Source organism: Spodoptera frugiperda, chromosome 6, assembly GCF_023101765.2.
Source record: "Spodoptera frugiperda isolate SF20-4 chromosome 6, AGI-APGP_CSIRO_Sfru_2.0, whole genome shotgun sequence".
In the NCBI taxonomy this organism is placed as follows: domain Eukaryota; kingdom Metazoa; phylum Arthropoda; class Insecta; order Lepidoptera; family Noctuidae; genus Spodoptera; species Spodoptera frugiperda.
In genome coordinates, this window is record NC_064217.1 from 12,878,511 (window position 1) to 12,899,419 (window position 20,909).

The window sequence follows — 20,909 nt, forward strand, 5'->3', positions numbered from 1 at the left end:
GTATGTCTCACGTAAGTTATAACATAAGAGAAATTAATTACAATAACGTAATATAAACTACAGTACTCTTGGGATTTGCCTTTCAAAATCCCCTAGCTCTATAGTTCAAAAAGTTTGCACAAAGATAATACACACTCAGCGCTCTGCACATCTCCTAAGCATGGCTAATTGGCTCCGTAATACGTGTGGTGTACACGACACTGCACTGCAGTCTTCTAATTATAAATTAGTAATATACACACATAAATCTTAGGTATACAGTTGACAACGTTCCTACATTAGGACGCATAGAGAAATGACTTGTAAAATTAAATACGTTGCGTTAGAACTTAATTAGAGTTGCAAAAGTACGGTTAGGATGTGAAAAATATGTATTTTTTTTAAAGGTAAAAATAATTACGTTTGTTTATTAACAAAGGAAATATAAATTTAAGTGTAGAAGACCCATGCTTCGGCACAAATGGGCCAGCTCGACTGGAGTGATATCACGGTCTCATAGAAAACCGACGTGAAACAACGCTTGCGTTGTGTGAATGACGCTTGCGTTGTTCCAATTACCCCAATTGGCAATTACCAATTATTACTAAAGTGTTAAACACGTAATGCAGTTGTCAATCCAATAAACGACTAAATGTTTATTGTTTATATTTATTATATTATTTATTTGCAATTAAACAATACATACAACGGGTGGGTGTAGTTCAGAATAATAAACTTGCAAAATTATGTGCCGATTTCAAACTAGATTTTTTGTTACAGTATCGAAATTTAAACTATTTTGAATGTTGTGTACTTTACTTTACTACTTAAGTATTGAATGATCTAAACTTAAAAACTTATCCCAAGTTCATAAAAGACAAAGAAAAGTTACAATCAGACGAACGGCTAAAAATTCACCTCTATAACTTTTTGTTTGAAAAATATTTTTACGTAAAAGTCAAAATTTACCAATAAACAAAATATACATACCCCAAACCATAATGAATGCACCGAACAACATTCCAACAATAAAATACTCCATTTTATAAATTCCACTCAAAAACAAAACAACAACAAAAAATATAATTTTATCACACACAGAATTCACAAAGAATGCTCAATTAAAGGTAAGTCCACACTAGCGGTGCACAGAGCAACGGTCATTTACGGGTATATTTTATAATTGGTATTTGGAACGCGACGTGTGCGCTCCATGCGGCACGGAAGAGAACTAACTGAGCCGAGGATGTCCTACAGGACGTGCGGCGCTTACGTTATGAGGATCGATATTTACATAGTGCTTTTAATATTCAAATGTCAAGCTGTAAACTAACTAATAATTATTGGATGTACCTACTCTGTGTGCGGTGTAGTGTGATTGTAATTTAATTATGATTTAAAAAAAATAAAGGCAAATGAAATGAATAAGAACAAAAATCGACAAAAATTATAAACTTGATAGGTAATAATAATAATATTTTCTGTACTTTATTTTTGCTTCAGACTAACAAGTTGTAATAAATAAAAGTAAAGGAAACAAGAGTTAGACAGAAAAGAAAAATTAAACTTGTGTGTTTTGTTTTCAACAAAAAACAACAGTATCCTATCACTATTTCCCGTTTCCACGACACCCAGTATCAAAAATGTCAAGCATCAATGTCCCGGTTTATTTTTACGCCATTTATAAATACACGCCTGAATCAAGTGAGTAAGCCCGTCAAAGAAGTCCAAAGTTAGACGCTGAGCGAGCGAACTTGCATACCAATACCTCCCCACAGAGAATCGTAGGTAATCCACGTCCTATGAATTTCTAATTTCGAATAATATTCCCGGTATATCGGTATCGAACGAAATAGTGTACCGTCTTCGCAATTTACAAAAGAGATTGTGTATACACGGGTTATAAATCTCAAGTGTTACGTGTTACGGATCATAGATCAGAGAGCTTCGATTTTACATTGGATCCCGATTGCGTTCGCTCCGTAACACCGTATATTCATAGGTGCCTACTTTGTTTTATCGTTCACGTTTATAAGCAACGGTAAATCAAGCTTGTAGCAGCAAAAATCTCAAAGCGTTTGCCTTTTTAATACTAAAATATAAAGTAAAACTATCATTAGTATTTAGTCTATGAGTTTCTGATATTTCGGCACTGTTGCAAGCGCCATGATCACGGATGAACTAAGTTCATGGTAAATATCCCGTCTCAAGTTCTAATGATAGTGTTACTGACCATCAGTTTAAAAACTTATATAAAATAAAATATAGATATGATCTGGATAATCCCAAAAATATACTTTCAAGACCAATTACTGAGACATAATTACAATCCTTATAAGTAATTGGGGACCGACAATCATCCAAATTGGCTGACGTTGAAACAATAAATGAAATTGGTAAGGTTACGTGAACCATGGGCAATTGAGTTCAAATGTTATCGATGGGAACTAAATTGATCATGAACTGTATAAGGACGAAGTATTTGATAAATAAAAAGTAAGACATAATTTTCAATTTACTGAGAATGTTTATGACAATCAAAATGCAGTAAGCAAACCAATATAAATATGTTTACGACAATATTTATGGGATGTTTTGTTAATGTGGTAGATGATCGAAATGAAGTGAGAAAAATCTGTTTGAATACGAAGAAATCGATCAAAACAGGACGTGAGAATATTAGAAGGCTTACGGTAGCAGGAATAGGTGTGAAGTACCTTTCCTTTACATTCTTCCTCTCTCCATAATTGGAGATTCATAGCATTGAATTAATTCAAAAACAAAACGCGATATAAATGCAAAGCAGTACTCGTAAAGTCCCAAAGCCTTGATCAACTTCGTTGAAACTCATATCTCATTTCCATTCGCCTTTGATTATACACCAACAATGTCCCAATTACCTCACATGGGCTTATTAACATTAACAAAGCGTTATCATTTCATCACAGTTAATAACATCATAAATTATTTAGTACATGCTGTATCGCGGCTACTAACATTCCCTCAAATGTTTTATGTAAAACACCTTATTACGTATGTCAAATAAACAACTCCTTTAACTTAATCGTCGTTTTGGTACTTATATGAGGACATGATTCATCGCTTGTGTCTACACTTAATTGGAATCAAATTTCATGAGTGGTGGGAGACCATTATTAGGGAGACAGATAACTAAATATTATGGCGTGGATAACGTATGAATTATCTTATAGCTACTGATAATTTTGTTCACTATAAGATTATTATAAAATAAACAACTTTGGTACAGTATAAGTTATTATATAATCATTATTTTATTGGAAAAACTTAATGTTGTTTTGAATCTGAAATCGAAAACACGATGCATCGTAATCATCTATCAGGAGTTGCATCTAAAATACTACAAAAGAAAAGATTTAAAACTTAATGAAAATTTGACTGTCTGGACAACATTATAAAGAAAAACTCAATAACTTAAACGTGCAGAAACTATAAATCAACGAAGATTAAAAAAGGACAACACGAGAATGGGCAAAACAAAAGAATCTTTCAGCTTTATTGCGCTGCGTCGCGCCGGAATATATCCGTATATAAACCCTAGACTGGTATAAGATAGCACAGAGGTTATAGATGCTAGAATATGTGGGAACACCATGACGAATTTTGGACGAGATCCAGAAACTGGAGGACAAGTCTTCAAGGCTAAACTCGCCTTGAAAACATCAATTCCGTGCCAAAAACGAGATTCGGAAGTATTTGTTGTTCTTTTTGAGATATAACGGTAGATGGGATTGGGGTCTTTATGTTTCCATCGAGACAGATCAGCGATCTATCAGAATTTGTTGGGAAACGAGACGGAGAATTATTCTGCTGTTGAGGTATTTTTCTCTACAAGAGAATAGAGTAGATCTTTACTGTGCTAACTTATCAGAAAAGGTAGTAACTAGTTAGCTGGAGCTAGTATGGAAAATCTAACTAATATTATAAATGTGAATGTTCTTGTGTGTTTGTTACTCAATCATGTCAAAGTGTCTGAAGGAATCGGGATGAAATTTAGAACAGGGGTAGGTCGTGTTTTGGAATAACACATAAGTCACTTTTTAATCTACGGAACCGCGGGCAAACCCGCTGGCAGAAGATAGTATTGAAATAAAACCTGCGTATATAAAACGGTGCAGACAAATGATCGTATAGATGGCACGAGAAAATTTCACAACTTTTGAGAACCTCAAATAGAAAACTTGATAAGTTTCTTCTAACTGACAATCGTGTATATTAGATAGATCAAAGACACTGTCAATCCATTTCAATGAATTCCTTGTCTTGCATAACTACCACAAAAACATCCGTTTACGAAAGATTTCAATTGAAAGCATTACAAATTGAAAATATTGAGCACGGAGTTATGTAGATTAAAGAAAATGTCTGAGTAAGGTGTATTTTAGAGTTCCAGTCGATATCAATCGCTTGTTGGAAAGTTTCCAGAATGGGTAATCTGGAGCACGTCGTCATTGCGACAGTTTCCTTCGATGCGAGATGTAGTGCTGTTTACATGGACTTTGGGATTACCAGTTTTATTTTTATGTCCGCTGTAAAGTTCTTGTTTGGGCATCATTTTTGAACTGTGTGAGTTATGTTGCTTGCAGATGATCGTTATGTTTGTTTGGGTTACTGCATTTTTTTATGTTAAAAGTAACGTCAAGTTTCTTTTAAAACAGTTGGTGAGATGTATGTATAGCTCAGTAATCAATCTTAAAATCAGATGTTGAAATTAGTTTTACGCCACTTTCTTTACAGTGAACATGTAGTTTTAGCTCTCAATGATAACCTATAAGCAAAAATAATACATGTAAACACAATAACCATTAATAATAATGACTTACTTAATAATGAACTACGAAATACATTAAATGACGCATGAAACCCCATAAACAATAATAAAACCAGATATTTTAATAGGGACACACGACATGTCATTTGAATGAACATTTTGAACGAGTAAAGGGTTGAAGGATTAGTCCAAATGAATGGGCAATGGTCGTGGCCAGTTGAGTGATTTGAGGATAAAAGGATTCTATGGTAGACGTAGAACAAAGAGGGGTTTAATGGGTCATGCTACGGGTGGTAATGGACAGAGTATTTTGCATATAGGTGCGAAATAATTAAGAGCAGATTATGAGTCATTTTCATCTTCCAGAATTTAGATAGTATGAAATCAAAAACTGGGTAAAGCAGTATGTTTTAAATTAGACTTTCGTCGATATCCAACAATATTAATTGAACCAAAAACTTAGTCGTGTTTATAAAATTTCAAGACAAAACAAAAATGGAGAGGATTATTCGTAGAAATGAAATCAAATCGAACATGAGCCTCTGGCATGAAACTAGTCAAGTCCCTAGTCAAACGTCACGTGAGTAAATCGATAACATAATAATTAGTATGTCTCACGAAATTTAGAATATTGTAAGGAATTAAAACGTATTTAATATGCTGTTAATCAACTTGGCAAGGAAGAGTGGTACACAGCTTCTACTTGTCGACAGTGTAAGGACTAGGACCCATGTGTTTGAGGACGATTCTATTACCATTTCCATTTGCTACTAATGGAATTGGAAACGAGATTTGCACTGCCACACATACTTAAATGAATATAGATTTTGTAAAAAATACAATTAAGTTGCTGATGAGTTTTTTTATGAGTATTTTGAGTGGTATTTTAGTAAGCAGTTTTAAAACATTTAGATAATGAATACGTATGTGTCGATTGAAACATACTAAATTACAAAGAAAAACGACCGAACCGTTACCTTAAACAAGTTATTTAGTGAAATCTTCCAACACAGACTGCTCCATATTTCAGGAACAACAGCAATGCACTGATTTCTCCTACGAATACGGTGGCAACATTCCCATAAAACTGAGGTCAGGGTTGCTCTGGACTATTTCCAAAACCGTATTTGGCTTTGGTTTCTGTCCACGACCCACATCGAATCAACTCATTTTAATATTTGGGGCAAAAATATCGATTAATGAGTCAAAGTCAACCCTAAAACTAGGGTAGATGTTGCACCCTCCGATACTGCGCTGACTCATGTGGAGGGATCATAATAAACTTGACAGTGTTACAGAAATATCAACTTTATGTCCTGGTCATAAAATTTTTGCGAATGCTTGCTGTTTTATTGTTATAGATAAGGTAGCCAAATATTTGGCCATTAGCTTGATGAAATAAAATGTTCATGTGATTTTATTAACGCCGTGTCGCGTCGCGTCGGCTGAGTAATTAATGTGTGAGGAGAATGTCCAGGTTAATGAAATGAGGAAAGTAAACGTGTCACGTTTGCTTATGTTTATGTAGGCATAGGAAGTAATAGGAACCTTCCAAACAATGTTCCAGAAAAATAAAAGTACGCAATTAAACATAAAAGTAAGATTTTAGACTTTTCGATTAGACTTTTCAAAACAAAATATTCTTGCATTTCTAAATAACAGGTAGAGTGGTCAAGTTTCACAAAGAGTTCGTTTGCAAGGTTTAAGTAAACAAGCCTGGGGCGGCTGGGGCCTGGGGCGACCACCGTAGAAATTTAATTAAAACTACTGCCTTAGAAGCACTTGCAACGCGTGCTAACTTGTGGCTACGAAACGTTAAAGGGAAGGCCACACTGACAGAAAATAAGCGAGTGAGCGAGCATAGTTTCACAGCCTCATTTGAAGTGTGAATAGAGTTTCAAACAAATGCAGTGAAAAAGAAGTGAGATGACGAACGCTCTTGGCCGCCCGCTCGCTTTCCAGCAGTGTGGCCTCAGCTTAAAACGTTAGAAAATGTAAAAGAGAACAAGGGAAACTGGAGGATGGTTCTTGAACGTCTTTTGTGAGAAAATTGAAAATTATTTTCACGCTTAACAAAATAGAGGAGCTACGTCATTATTGTAAGTGGTTCGCTTACAGAGACCGCAACGTGCGAGCGCGCTGCTGTTGGCAGATAATATTTTGTTGTTTGCTTGCTAAAATTATTTCGTCAATTTTGTTAATACGATATTGGAGGTCTGGCTTTGTTTATTGTTGTTTTGAGCTAGACTTATCTCAGAGTTAATTAGTTCAGAGTCGAATGCTGTTCATCAATATAAGCTTCTAACATGGTTTGGTAACTAGTCGAGTTCCACGTCAAACAGTTACGTGGGTGAGCCGGTTATATGTTAATTAATTTAGTATGTCTCACGAAAGTTATAATAAAATTAACTCAAAGTTGTCTAATTTATGTGACTTCTTTGTTTAAACTTAATTAACTAGTCTCTTTTTAGTCAAAGTACTAGATCAACACTTAACCGACGAGCATTCATGAAAAGACTGATGACTGTTGATGAAGCGAAAGAGGTGTGTAAGATTTGTAGCAATTAGCGTTCCATTGTCTCTGCCTATACCCATGGGAGACAGGCATGAGGTAATGTAAGTATATGTATGCGTGTACTAGATAAAAATAATAGATGATTCATTTTTCTCTTTATCTTAGAAATCCGCTCATTTCATAGCCTCGTAGATCGTATCCGGTAGCCGATTAATCTAGACTACTAACGTCATCTCATGGAGATGCATAAAGGTCACGAGGGAAAATAGGTTAGAGGTTATTAGGGGAGTTATTGAATATAATTTTCCTGGCTAACATTATTAACCACGTCATTATATATATATATATATATATATATATATATATATATATATATATATATACAGTCTGTATTTTTTATCACCAGTCTTCTGAGAGTTTGAAATAAAAAACTAAATTTGGCTGGTGATAAAAGAATCAGAGAATGTGACATCGCAACATAGACTATCTAGCTTCCATGTTATCACTTGCGTAACCAACTTTTACATGGTTTTACGTCCCTCGTGTAAAGATAAGACTTTGATAAAGTATTATGTAATGTACCTAGGTCATTAAAAAAGAAAACGTATGTAGATTTAGCCCTCCATTGAATACCACAGTCTTCAAACTAAACAAATAGTAAATTTCATCACAATCAACGCAGTTTTTTAGTAATAAAAAGGTTAATTAATTTTATAAGTAAACCGTGAAAATTCCAACCGAAAAAGACAAGTGAAGTAATTTTCCTTAACCCCTATTTTCACTGTCAAAGTAAAGGTAAAGTATAACCTAATCGATACAAAATTGACGACCGAAATATACGAACGATCGTGACACATAGGTACCATGCGAAATGGTCACCTGTTCATAAATTATGGAAGGAAATTACACGCAAGGGAAGATCCCCCACCATAATCACAAAGTAGGTTGTACCATGGAGTATTTATTAAGAAATGTGTTCGTGTGTGTTTTAGTTTTTTTATTAAAAGGCGTCTAATCGGTAATCTTGACGCTGGAGTCAAAGGAACCGTATTAAGACAAACTGCTGTACGGCGACGCCCAGCCAATGCTCAGGGATGGTAGTATCGAGTTTTATGAGAGTATTGCACAAGTACTAAGTTGCTATGGTAAAATATTATTTTATCGTGTATGGTGGCAAATTATCAGTACTCTTAGTATGAGTTTGGTTTACGTTTAAAGTAATCGAAACTAGAGTGCGTTCGGCGCTCTGATTGGTTGGTTTATTCGAGCCGGCCAATTAGATCGCGCGGAACGCGGAACTTAAGGGTACAATTTTGTACCCTTTGTGTTTGTGTAAAGTATCAAAAATATAACCTTTGATTGAATCACACCATGCCACGAGACCAGAGAGTCATCCAATCTGGTCCATTGTTTTACTCATATAAAAAGATCCCAAAAATCCACACAAAATTAATTCCAGAAAAGGGTTTCGAAACGCTCACACAAGAATTTTAAAACACCCACTCAAAATGTGTCGACACAAAACCTCATTGTGTCCTACCGACAAAGGGAGATTAAACAAAAGACATCAGTGTTTAACTGACAGCCCTAGCTGCACGCATGAGCAGCATTGGCGAAGACATTACGCGTCCCTTAACCCACGCGTCTCCGGCGCCGGCTAGGCGAACAGCTTTTAATATTAGAAAGAGTTTAATGTGTTATGTTACGCTTTCCTTTTATAGTCCATCTTTGATATTAAGCACACGTTTATCTCGGTTTCAAATCGCGGAGATGACGGTCTTTTATGGGACATTTTCTTCAGGCGAAACTAATCTTCTAGCGTTCGTTTATGTCACGTCTTGCGTGTTTCGTGATATTCATTTTTAGTAGAGTACAATAAAAGAACATAGGTCTGACTGCACGGTTGATGCGCTGACTAGGCAACTGCAACTGCAACTACCGTGCAACGTGTGGAGGGTTCGATTCCCGCACGGACCAACTCTTTGTGTGATCTACAAATTGTTGTTTCGGGTCTGGGTGTCATGTATTTGTAAATGCACCCACGATACAGGAGAAAATACTAGTGTGGGGCAAAGTTTTTTTAAAAGGTATTCATTAGTCGAAACAAATAAAAATCCGCATTTCTACCAACTGGATTAACCCAATCAATATGGGGTTTTTCAGTAAAGTGCACTTGTTTTATTCGCTACTATTTGGAATTGTTTAACGCATTATACTTCTAACTACAAAACTCCAATTGAACGAAAATACAGTTCCTATTCCTATACTAACTTATCTTCCGCAAAAATACACACAATGTTACATCAAAAAATATCTTAAATCCAAAAGCACTTTGCTAGGTTTTAATACCAGCCTTTTAGAGCGTGAACATGGTGTCAGTTCATTCAGCGTGACTGCAAAGCCAAGAGCCTTCCATTCAATGTTCAGAGCTGCGGAGCTGAATCGGTGCTTAACAATTGTCTGACAGCTTTGAAATCAATTTTAAAGACCTTTTATATCTGTACCCTTAGTATGAGTTTGCTTTACGTTGAACGAAAAGGAAACGAGAGCGCGTTCGGCGCTCTGATTGGTTGAACGCGTTCTTAAAGCAAACTTGTACTAAGACAGACTGCACGGTTGGTGCGCACGTGTAGCGGATTCGATTCCCGCACGGAGCAACTCTTGGTGTGATCCACAAATTGTTGTTTCGGATCTGGGTGTCATGTGTATGTAAACTTGTATGTTTAAACGGGTTAAAAAAAACTAAGGGTAAGTACAGTTATTTTATGCTCTTCACGTTTATTGGCATTTTTTATATATTGCTCGTATTTGTCATGCCCGATAGTCAATCAGTTCTCAAGAAATGAGTACCTATACTCTTATTGTCATGTGAAGTTATCAGAGCGTGTCATATCATAAAGGACAACTGCAGTTCATACTTGTATTGTTCTTTCGAAATATTTAATGATGGGAAATAATTTATGATGATATATATGGTATTGTCAAAAACTCTTTTTGAAAACCCAAATTAAATGCACTTAGATGCTTGTCTTTATTTCAGATACCTTTCTTCGTTTTTTGAAAACACAAATTTATTGCACTTAGATGCTTGTGTTTATTTCAGATACCAATCTTCGTTATTCCAAGAAATAATCGGATTTCGTATTTTTATTTATGTAACCGTTTTTTTTTTTACAGACGTTGACACTAGGATTTTCTTCTGTGTCGAAATGCCATAATACTTTGTTTTTGACTTTGCTTACAAAACTACAATCTTCACCCACGTCCTTTATTATAATTTAAAATAAACAACAAATAAAATAAGCCCTATATAATTAGGTATCAAATCATAAATGAACCATTCACTTTATTTAAAACCTCAAACTAAAACTAAAAAGCCCTGAACAGAACCAGACCAATACATGGCTAAATTAGCGAGTGGCGTCGGCCATTTTAAGCAGTCATAAATAATATCACTGGCAGGGATAACAAATGGTGACTAACTGGGGATAAACACGATGCTACAGTTTTAGACATATGACTAGTTCCTAAGTATATTGGAAAGTAGCAGGTGACTATAGGTATGACAATGTAGTTTAGGAGAGACGGTTATCGGAAATCTTCGGTACCAACACCTGGGTATCTGCTGTCCACTTGAGTGTACCAATGGGGGGGGGGTGATTAAAGGTATTTGGTAAATTTAGCAGAAGTATATAGGAGTGCACGTATTATATTATTACTTATATGTTGGGTACTATAATACCATGTCGAATCCGTGAATCGAATTTTCAGCTATCCCAGGTCGTGTTTGCGAACACTCGAGCAACTAGGCAGTTTTGTTTAAGTTGTTGGAGATATCTACTATCTAGCTACGCCAATTAGTTAACACAGAATTATTTTACTAATAAAAACAGGAATTGTGGTTCCTATTCATTAATCGTAAATCTATTGACATAGATACGTTTAGCTTTTCAATGCCCGCTGTTAAAGCTAAAAATCAGTACCCTTAGTACGAGTTTGCTTTACGTTTAAAGTAATCGAAACGAGAGCGCGTTCGGCGGTCTGATTGGCCGGCTCGAATAAACCAACCAATCAGAACGCCAAACGCGCTCTCGTTTCGTTTTCGTTCAACGTAAAGCAAACTCATACTAAGGATACTGAACCCAAACAGTTAATTCTATTAACAACGCTCGCTCATTAAGCTTTAACTGACGAATAAAACTATCAACAAGAGCCTCAACAACTGGACAACATGTATTAAATACCGTTCAAACAACTCAAATGAGAACAAAATGCCCATTGGCAACTGGCCAAGACTTATATCACTTCGCTTTGAACTAAAAATGCTGTTAAAACTCCATCTTGTGGTTAATTTAAATGAACAACGGGAATATTAAAATTGTGAAGAGCAATTTCGCTTTTTTAAAAGTTGTTGTTTCAAATTTGCACATAAGTATGTCTAAATCTATACTAATATCTATACTAATATTATAAAGCTGAAGAGTTTGTTTGTTTGTTTGAACGCGCTAATCTCCGGAACTACTGGTCCGAATTGAATAATTCTTTTTGTGTTGTATAGTGCATTTATCGACGAAGGCTATAGGCTATAAAACATCACGCTATGACCAATAGGAGCCAAGCAGAGCGGGTGAAACCGCGCGGAAGTAGCTAGTAATACATAAAATGTCTAATATTTCAACAACTTTTTAGTAGATCAGAAATTAGACATTTTTAAATAACCGTAACGCCACACACATACTTAATTGCCTCTTTCCAAAACTCGATACGCAATATTTATTGAATAGAATCTACATGGTTTTATGAATCACACGAAGAGTTGTTCTGTGAAGGAATCGGAAACGCACTGTGAGCAAAGCGTTGCCAGACAAAAAACATAGGTAGATATAAAAAGAAAACTATTCAGTACTTATGATTACACTGAGTTTTCTTTCATGAAATACTATCGTAAATACAATTGTCCCAATATCAAGCACAATTTGAGAAGGTGCGCGAAATCGGTTGGTTTACGATTACGATTTAGTCGTAAGATAAGTCTATACACACCCAACTAGCACTTAAGAGTTAAAATAAGCTATATAGAACCTGTATAGAGACTATAGCCGAAGTTAATAGTGTTAATGCAGTCCTGTAGTAATGAGTTACAGCATTCTCTAACACACTTGTAACCTCAAAAGAGGCCCACGATTTTACAGGCAAGAGTAATATAAAGTGTATAGAATGGTGTTATACTAGCAGCAGTGTGCCTGCAATTAAGAGTCGAATATAGTCAATAACATACATAAGAGTGTTATTATGGTTATTTAAAACAGTTAGTTAACACCTTGGGTTATAAAAAGGATTTATAATGCTTTCAGATAAAGCTGTCACTGCTTTATTGATACTTTGTTAACTCCAGTGTATAGTTTTTAGTGTACGACACAAAGAAGAATGTTAAATTTTTATAGGTTAAATACTTATATCCACGTAAAGTATAGATATCGAAATATTATGGTGTCCATTTTATTAAGTATACCTAAATATAAATTTTATTTAAAATTACGTCTGCGTCTTTTGTGTATTGTGAATTATTCCTGCCCTTGTGAATTTACGGTAAGTGTATACCATATTTCTCATCTCATTTTTCACGCGCCTGGGATTTATCAACTATTTTAAAGAAATGTGACAAAAAATAATAAAAATTGCTTTAAATTTTTTAACCGAACATGATAAAGTATGTGAGATTCGTAAGTATTGAAATGTATTATGAGAGTATCATTCATTTTACCACCTTTAAAATATATATTATTTAGTATTTGGATGATAAATTTTGTATATACCTATTTGTTTGTAATGTTATGTTTACAAAAAAAATGGCGAGCCCGCTTTAATGTTAAAATACTCTATTAACTCATTTATAGCACTCGTTGCGACACAATATCTGTAGTCAAGAATATTGTGCAGGCTTTGGTAGATATACCAGTGTAACAATACTCTTAGTCAATGAGATTTATTAGAATTAAGACATTATTAGTAGCTATAACGTACAAACCACATTAGGGTTCTTTGACAAATTATTGAAAACCATTTAAATATAAAATGAATAAGCAGTTTCCAGCTTTACTATGTAGATTGTTATTTATTTAGTAGTTTAATATTTAACTAAGAAAATTATGATCGAAAATGCTATGTTGCAAAACATTACTAAACAATCACTCCAACCTTTGACAAGGTCAATTACACACTATCAATTTTTTCTTCTTGTGTCTTCACTTTTACATCCATTGAAAACAGCTTGAGTTTGTTTGTTGCTGATGCAATTAAGAATCTATGTATCGTAATACCGATTTACGAGTATTATTATTCATTTGATGAAATTTTTATTTCAGAATGCCATTTAAAATAATTCAAACGATTGAAGGGAATAAAAAGAAATTATTTACTGTTCCATCGGGATGGGAGATCGATAATATTCTAAGATACCCTTACAAGGCTCCATCGAAGTACAATTCAAAACCTACGCCTGAGTGGGAGATTATGAAATGTACAGTAAAACGTATAAATATTTCAAGCTACGAAGCGGGTGATGAACAAATTTCTGAAATGATGAAATACAGCGATACGGATGAAACCGATGATGATATTCGACTACAGCCACAACGTCCACATTTCAGTTTCCTCAATATGTTGCTCAACGGAACCCTGTTGTGTACAGCTCACTCTTTCTTGAGCAAACCATGTAAAATTATTCATTATATCTTGATTATGTGACAAATCATGTGTATTTTTTATGAAATCATCGGTATTTCTACCAACAGAACCCTGACGAATATAGCTTATAGTGTTCATAACGCCCTAGAACAGTTTTTAATAAAATTGGTATGACACCATAACCCTTAAGCAAGGCTAAAAAGAGTTATTAGATACTTTAAATATTTCGTGTTACTACATTCTCCAATAACTCTACCATAGAACCATTTGCTGCACTTATAGCCGATATAGAACCTATACACGTACAAGACACTTTTTTGTGATAAATAAATAACAATAGAAGTTAATAGGTGTCAGTGAACACCGTTGTAAAACTTGAAGTGCTACCGACAGAGTAAAGCTTTAATATTTTAAGAGTATTAGTTTCCAATACCACTATTCGGAGTTTTAAAGTTGTTTTGCATCGTTTACTGAAGTTATAGTATCACTGTTGGTGTTTAATTTATTTCTTATCTCTTCTAATAGATTAAAATCTACTACTGAAAGCCTTCTAAGCCTGTTATACCTCTTGAAGTTACTTAATTACCTGTAACCAACGCTTAAATGTTAGTTGGGCAGTGTCTAGCTATTCTAGATTAGGTGTACTTAAAGCAAGGTACCAAGTTTTACAGCCGGCACTAACTTTAACACCGTGCGACACTAAGCAAGTTACAGCGAGTCGTTTTGTTCCCTAGTTACCGTGCTACTTCTTACTTACTTTTTTGTTGTAAAGTTTTACTACTGTATGTACCAATATGGGATTTTTTAAAGTTTGTTCTAAGGTAATAGAGTTTTTTACAAGGTTCAGAAGTGTTTCATATTATCTACTAGCTTCCACCAGCGGCTTCACCCGCGTTCTCATGGGATAAGTATATCCTATCACCCTAGTCAGCTCATACCCTGTATGTATACCAAATTTTATCAAAATCCGTTCAGTAGTTTCAGTGTGATTGACGGACTCACATCCAAACAAACTGACTAAAGCTTAGCTTTCTTTCTTATCAAGGTTTTTGACAAAGGTTTAGTTAAGTTTTTTTAAGTTTACACAATAATGAGTGTTTTTAATAGATAATTAATTTGTTCGAAATGCAGCTATGCAGTTAGTTAAGCCCAATGACAGTAAAAAACAACTGGAGTTTTTAGGCCTGCAAAATATAACATTCAATTGAAGGAATCAAAATTCCCCACACAGTATTACAATCCCCGTAAAAATTCAATACGTGCCTACATCAATATCTTGAGAAAACACCGACAATTACTAACAACATACACACGAAACAAACCACACAGTTTATCCGAAAGCTAAAACGTACAAAAACGCAAGTGGCGGCCGGCGCCACGGTCTGGCGGGTTTCCAAATACAGTCATAGTTCACACGCAGATACTGGACGAGATGTATGTATGTAACGTGCATTGCTGGTATTGTATTTTGTAGAATTAAGATAACTTGAGGTCTTGAAAGAAATTGTTATTTTCCGAGGGATATGCACCCTTAGTACTACGTACTTAACTTCATAGTAATCAAACTCGTAGAGAAGCCATCTATAGCACACTTCTTTCCTTTAAAAAAACATAGCATAGTTGAGTCAGTTTCCACCAGTGCTAAGGTATGTGTACCAATGAATATGATTGGTGGAAGCCAAACGCATCAACAAAAACGTAGGCACATCTCTGGTGGAAAAGTACCCTTAGGAACGTACTTGACAGTTGCAAATCCGACCACATATCTTAATGCAAATCATTATTTCTTATAATCTTTCTAGTACTTCATTAAAGTCGCTATTATTGCCTTCATAATATTTCATTACAAGACAAAGACAAGTCAAATGTGAACGATGTATGAACAAAGAATCGCTGGAATACAACCGAACTCTGTCTAATTTTACAAAGCTGTGCTCTAACCTAAAATAAAAAAAACACTCATCGATACATTTACCTTCATCATTTGTATCCTCACCTGGTTTTTGAAGCATATTGCTAAATTAAAAGCACTATAAACCATTTTGGACACACAATAACCCAACTGACACGTTACAACCACTTCATTATCAAGGAACCAAATGGTCTTTCGTAGAATACCAATAAGCGTTGTCCAGATAGAACAGATCACAAAACGAGAATGGTAGAGGAAGCTGATACAATAGAACTAGACAATACAATTGTTTACAAACAAGTTATATAACAAACACAGCCTGTATGTTTCGACGGTAAACGTAAGGTAAGTAAATATTTAGACTACATGAAGACGTAAACAAATAATTGCATAATAACAACGTCAGGTTATGACGATAGTGAATTTACAAATAAATTGACGGAACGGGAACTAGGCGTTTAAATCTTGGAGTTTTCTATCTTCTAAACGACTGTACCTATTTGAAATTGATTGAAATGCGGTATTATGATGGTTGAGGTTGCGGTACAACCCGGGTAAGGACATAGGATATTTTTTATCTAATAGGAACGGGCACAGTACTACAAGCATAAGCCCCTGTGGGATTGTCGAATTTTTATATTCGCGTAACTAAACTAAGGAAGTAAATTAAATTCACAGTAATCATAACACACAGTAAACATAAAATATCGTTTGCTACCACGGTTTGCTACAGTCGTAGAATAGTATGTTCGATGTTAATTATGAAAACTTAGCATCATTACAAAAAGTTGGGACCATTTAGAAAATATAAGTCAACTTATTCAGGAGTAATTTCCTAAACAAACGAATAAACAGGACTACGATCATTTATACTTTGTTAAACATGTCTGACACGACAAGATGACAGTTACATGATTTACATGTAATTTACGATATGTCCAATTAGTATTGTGCTGAAAATGGACGTGTCGTATCCAATTCTACCCAATCATATTCTCAATAAGGACTTTGGATATCCAATCGGCTGTTTGTCAAACAAGGTCAGCAATAAGTAAAGGTGTAGTCATGCTAGAGTGATAAAATGACGCATTTATTTTTTCAAATCATCTTGTTTGGATTGTTGTTGTTATTGTGCATGAATTAAATTAAAATCAGTTAGGTACTTAATAGTGTATTAGCACAGAATAATAAGTAGTTTTTTTCAAATACAAGCAAAGTAGGACAGAAAAATTCTCAATAATTTGTCAACAGACTTTAAAGACGAACTTTGTCAAATAGTAAGACTTTTTTCCAAAAAATTCAAACAATACATTTTAAAGTTTCAATGTAAACAAGCCCTACTCCACAATATTTGGACAGGACAAGACGTGCTGTCTATTACGGCGGTATCTAAACGTCTCGAGTGATGGACAGACGGGCAGCGCATAATAAAATATCGTTACCACAATTCACTAGAGGAAACCATACGATACCAATTTCCTGCGACATTTTTGGACGTGATTTCCTGTAGTATAGTTGCGTAACTCTTAGCTGGAATAGTCCAAATGGAAATTAGAAACATATGGTTTGTAAATGAAATGGAAACGATTGTTGATTTCGTTTTATAGGTCGATGGCGATGACAAAAAAATTGAGAGTCACAAAGTAAAGTAAGTACGACTTTAAAAAACACATGGTAATCTACAAGATAAATGAATAAATACAGGATTAGGATAAGAAAGAAATAGTGAATTATAATATATTGGTTTATTATAATTCACTATTTCAAAAAGGTTCCTAAAGGTAAAAAACAATATAATTAGAGTAACGATGGAGTGTCTTGCTCGCTTTTCTCTATTCGAAGCTACACTTTGGAACGAGCACCTAGCTTTACTGACAGACAGACTGACGGACAATTCAATTTGACGTTTCAAAAGTACCTAATTAAGGATTAATTGAAATAAATGCTTTGATTTTGACTTTGAATTTAACACAAGATGAAAATTATTATTTGTTTAAAAATCTTCTATTTTTCAAAAGCCAGATATCCACCCACGATCTTGTAGATCAAATTGTTAGAGATAATCCTATAGGAAAATCCTCAAAAGACCCGTACAGACAAGGAAACATCCCAATCGGGGTTTAATATAGAGGTAAACATATCGTTGAGGTATTTGTTTCCATCTGTCAAGCTATCATCACAACTTTGTCGGAACCTGGCTCAACCCTTGTCAACGAAACCCGGGGATTGAATAACACTGAATTCGATACGGATGGAGGAAGAATGTGTATATTCGTATGTGAAAATTTTGTTACCGTTTTTGTTTGAAACGAAGCTTAAATTTTATTCTTTACAATAGCATTACGTCGTGATTAAAAGATGATACCTACTATTATCGAGTAAGGGGATGAAAATGGTTCAAGTTTTGAGTTGAAGCCATTAGAGGCATTGTGCACAGGGTGTGCTGAACTGAAGATTTAGGTACTTCGGATACAATACTAGTGAGAAATCCTTTCGAACACGCATCGTTTGAAAACGCGAAGAGAATTTTCTATTCCATTTTCAGATATTCAAATAAGGAACAAAAGAGTACTTGGATATCGGTTTACAACCTCCTTTTAATGCAAAAACTATTTTCAGTAAAAGAGAAAATAATAAAAAATGTATTACAGAAGCAGCTGCGGCCAATGGGCGGGTTGTGTTTGGGAATATATGTAAATGCGCAATGCGTCATACTATGCAGACTCATGAATTATGGAGATTCCACCTTAGGGCTGCAGATCCTCGACACAATAGGAATTTTCATATAAATATTCTACGTCTGTATCGATATGGCGATAAATATGGCGCTATAAGAAATACTGCTGGAGACAGATTCGTTTATGTGCCGAGAATATTTTGCTAAGCGGTGGAAAATAAAAATCTTCTGTATGACGTTGGCTCTTAACACACGTCCCATGCTTTGATAACTGACAGATTTTGTATTGGGTTGTTGTTATTATTTTAATTTGATAGTTAATTACGATATGATTTTCTTTACCTGGAGCATTTGATTTAAATATTAAGCTTATAACTCAGAAACTACACCTACAGCACAATATTCTGTTACCACATGTTATTTCATTATGTTTAATGCATAATGCATTTCAAACGATACGAATTTATCATTTATGTCAAATAAATCTTCAATATAATTTTCTTCACTTGCAAAATATTGTTCTGATCAGTTCCAGATCCGGATCCAGATTTTTAGCAATACCTATAAAATATTCTTTAGTGTAAAGTCCAGTTGACAACCCTAGCTTTTAGAAGGCTCTGTCCGAGACACAGTTACGGCTATCTCTGTGCTTGCTCATCACGTGATTATGTAAAACAAAATAGGCTACCAATTTATAGCCTGTAACTTGACCTTTATTCTTCGGTCCAATACCAATAAGCTCTTCTGCTGAATACAGATCCTAAATCTTTAATTTCTTAAAGGTATGTATATACTGTAAGTATTATTTTAATTTGACATTTTGTTTTTGCTAGTTTTAACAAAACGTTACTACTTTGAAGTCCAGAATCCCAGAATCTCCTCTTCATCAATTATATAGGTTATGAGTTCCGTTGTTTTTTTAAGGAATATGTGGCAAACATGCAGATTTATGTCACCTGATGGTAAGCGATCAACTGCTCATGGACACCCGCAACACTAGAGCAAAACACAGGTGCGTTGCCGGCTTTTTAAAAAGAGAGTCTTTTTTGTATCTACCATTGTACCAATCCCGTCATCGCAAAAGTGAGTGAACCTTTTGCCACCTATCAGGAACAATCCCAGCTATTACTAAGAATTCCCAAAAAAATCCAAAAATACTTAATTGTATTCCATGTATAGTACCAGCCCCTTTTTCTAACTAAATGGTGTATTTTAATTTGTTGAATTTCTGTCATTCCCAGGGGAAAACTATACCTAGGTGACACAAACTTATGATTCACAAATTTTCCATACCTGGCTCATGGGATTTTAATAGAGTCACCATTAGGACACCATTACCGCTTCATAAATTATCATAGAAGTTGGGCATTAAACCGCTGGTGTAGGCCATTTGGGTGCCATTTCGAATGCATTACTACTGCATGGAGTATACGCGGATAATTACGGAACTCTAATACTGGCGATAATGTTATTTACGCATCAACAATTTTGGATTTAGATAAAGGTATAAAACAAATACTAATAGTAGTTTTAAACGTTTGAATAAACAGTCGGTATAACATGTTATTCTGACGTGTGCATCTAAAGGTCTGCAGCTTATAAACTGCTATACTTTGTTGTTTTTACGATTTATAGGTCGATGTTAGGCCGCTATCTCGCCTGATGGTAAGTGATGACGCGGTCTACGATGGAGCACGTCTATAAGCAACCTATTCACTCGGGCTTTGAAGACTCCCATCAGGAAATATAGACTCCGGCAAAGAATTCCAATCCCTAGCATTTCGCAAAAGAAGCGAAGCGCTTATTGAAGTTTTTTTTGTATATATCGTCTAATTCCCACAATTACTATCTATACTTCCATTCATTCCGTCTAATTTCTAGTCATCATTAAAATTCATCACACTCCCGACTTTAACCTTAGCCTCTTCTCATTTCACCTTATCTATTACCTACCTACACAATAACACTTTAACTACCACAGTTAAAATAAACTGTAACTCATGTGATATCAGTACTAACAATAACTTTAAACTAAGTTAGTGCTTGTAACAAAATTTAACTCTGTAACGCTTTGTGTGGTTTATCAGCTCAACTTTGTGCCTCGTGGATGGTATAATGCAATTTCCCCGCTCATGTATTGTGTATACTGTTTTATGGGGGACACGGTTCGTGCATTGCTGCATTAGTTATTCATACGTGGAATATGTTCTGTGGTATATGAATTAAATGAGGATTTTTCTGTGTGTTCTTATTGGCAAATGCTGTAAGAGTTGTTTTGGTGAGAAAAAATATTTTAATCATGAGAAATTTAAATGGACCTATTATTATT

The 20,909-nt window shown here is 34.8% G+C and overlaps 1 protein-coding gene across 20 annotated transcripts in view; it reads right to left on the reverse strand.

The window, feature by feature from the left end:
* The window catches only part of LOC118267395 (uncharacterized protein CG43867), a 254,836-nt gene that overhangs the window by 38,680 nt on the left and 195,247 nt on the right, over nt 1-20,909 (reverse strand). For 2 of the 20 annotated variants that reach the window (XM_050694198.1, XM_050694196.1), the window contains exon 1: nt 970-1,176. The exons of 17 other annotated variants lie outside the window; for them this stretch is intronic. Coding sequence is in view for 1 of the 3 variants with exons in the window: in XM_050694193.1 (XP_050550150.1) it covers nt 15,988-16,032 (45 nt within the window). In the remaining 2 variants the exon portion in view is untranslated. Of the gene's footprint in view, nt 1-969; nt 1,177-15,987; nt 16,048-20,909 lie in introns of those variants that run through there. One more of the 20 variants, XM_050694193.1, reaches the window with a different exon arrangement.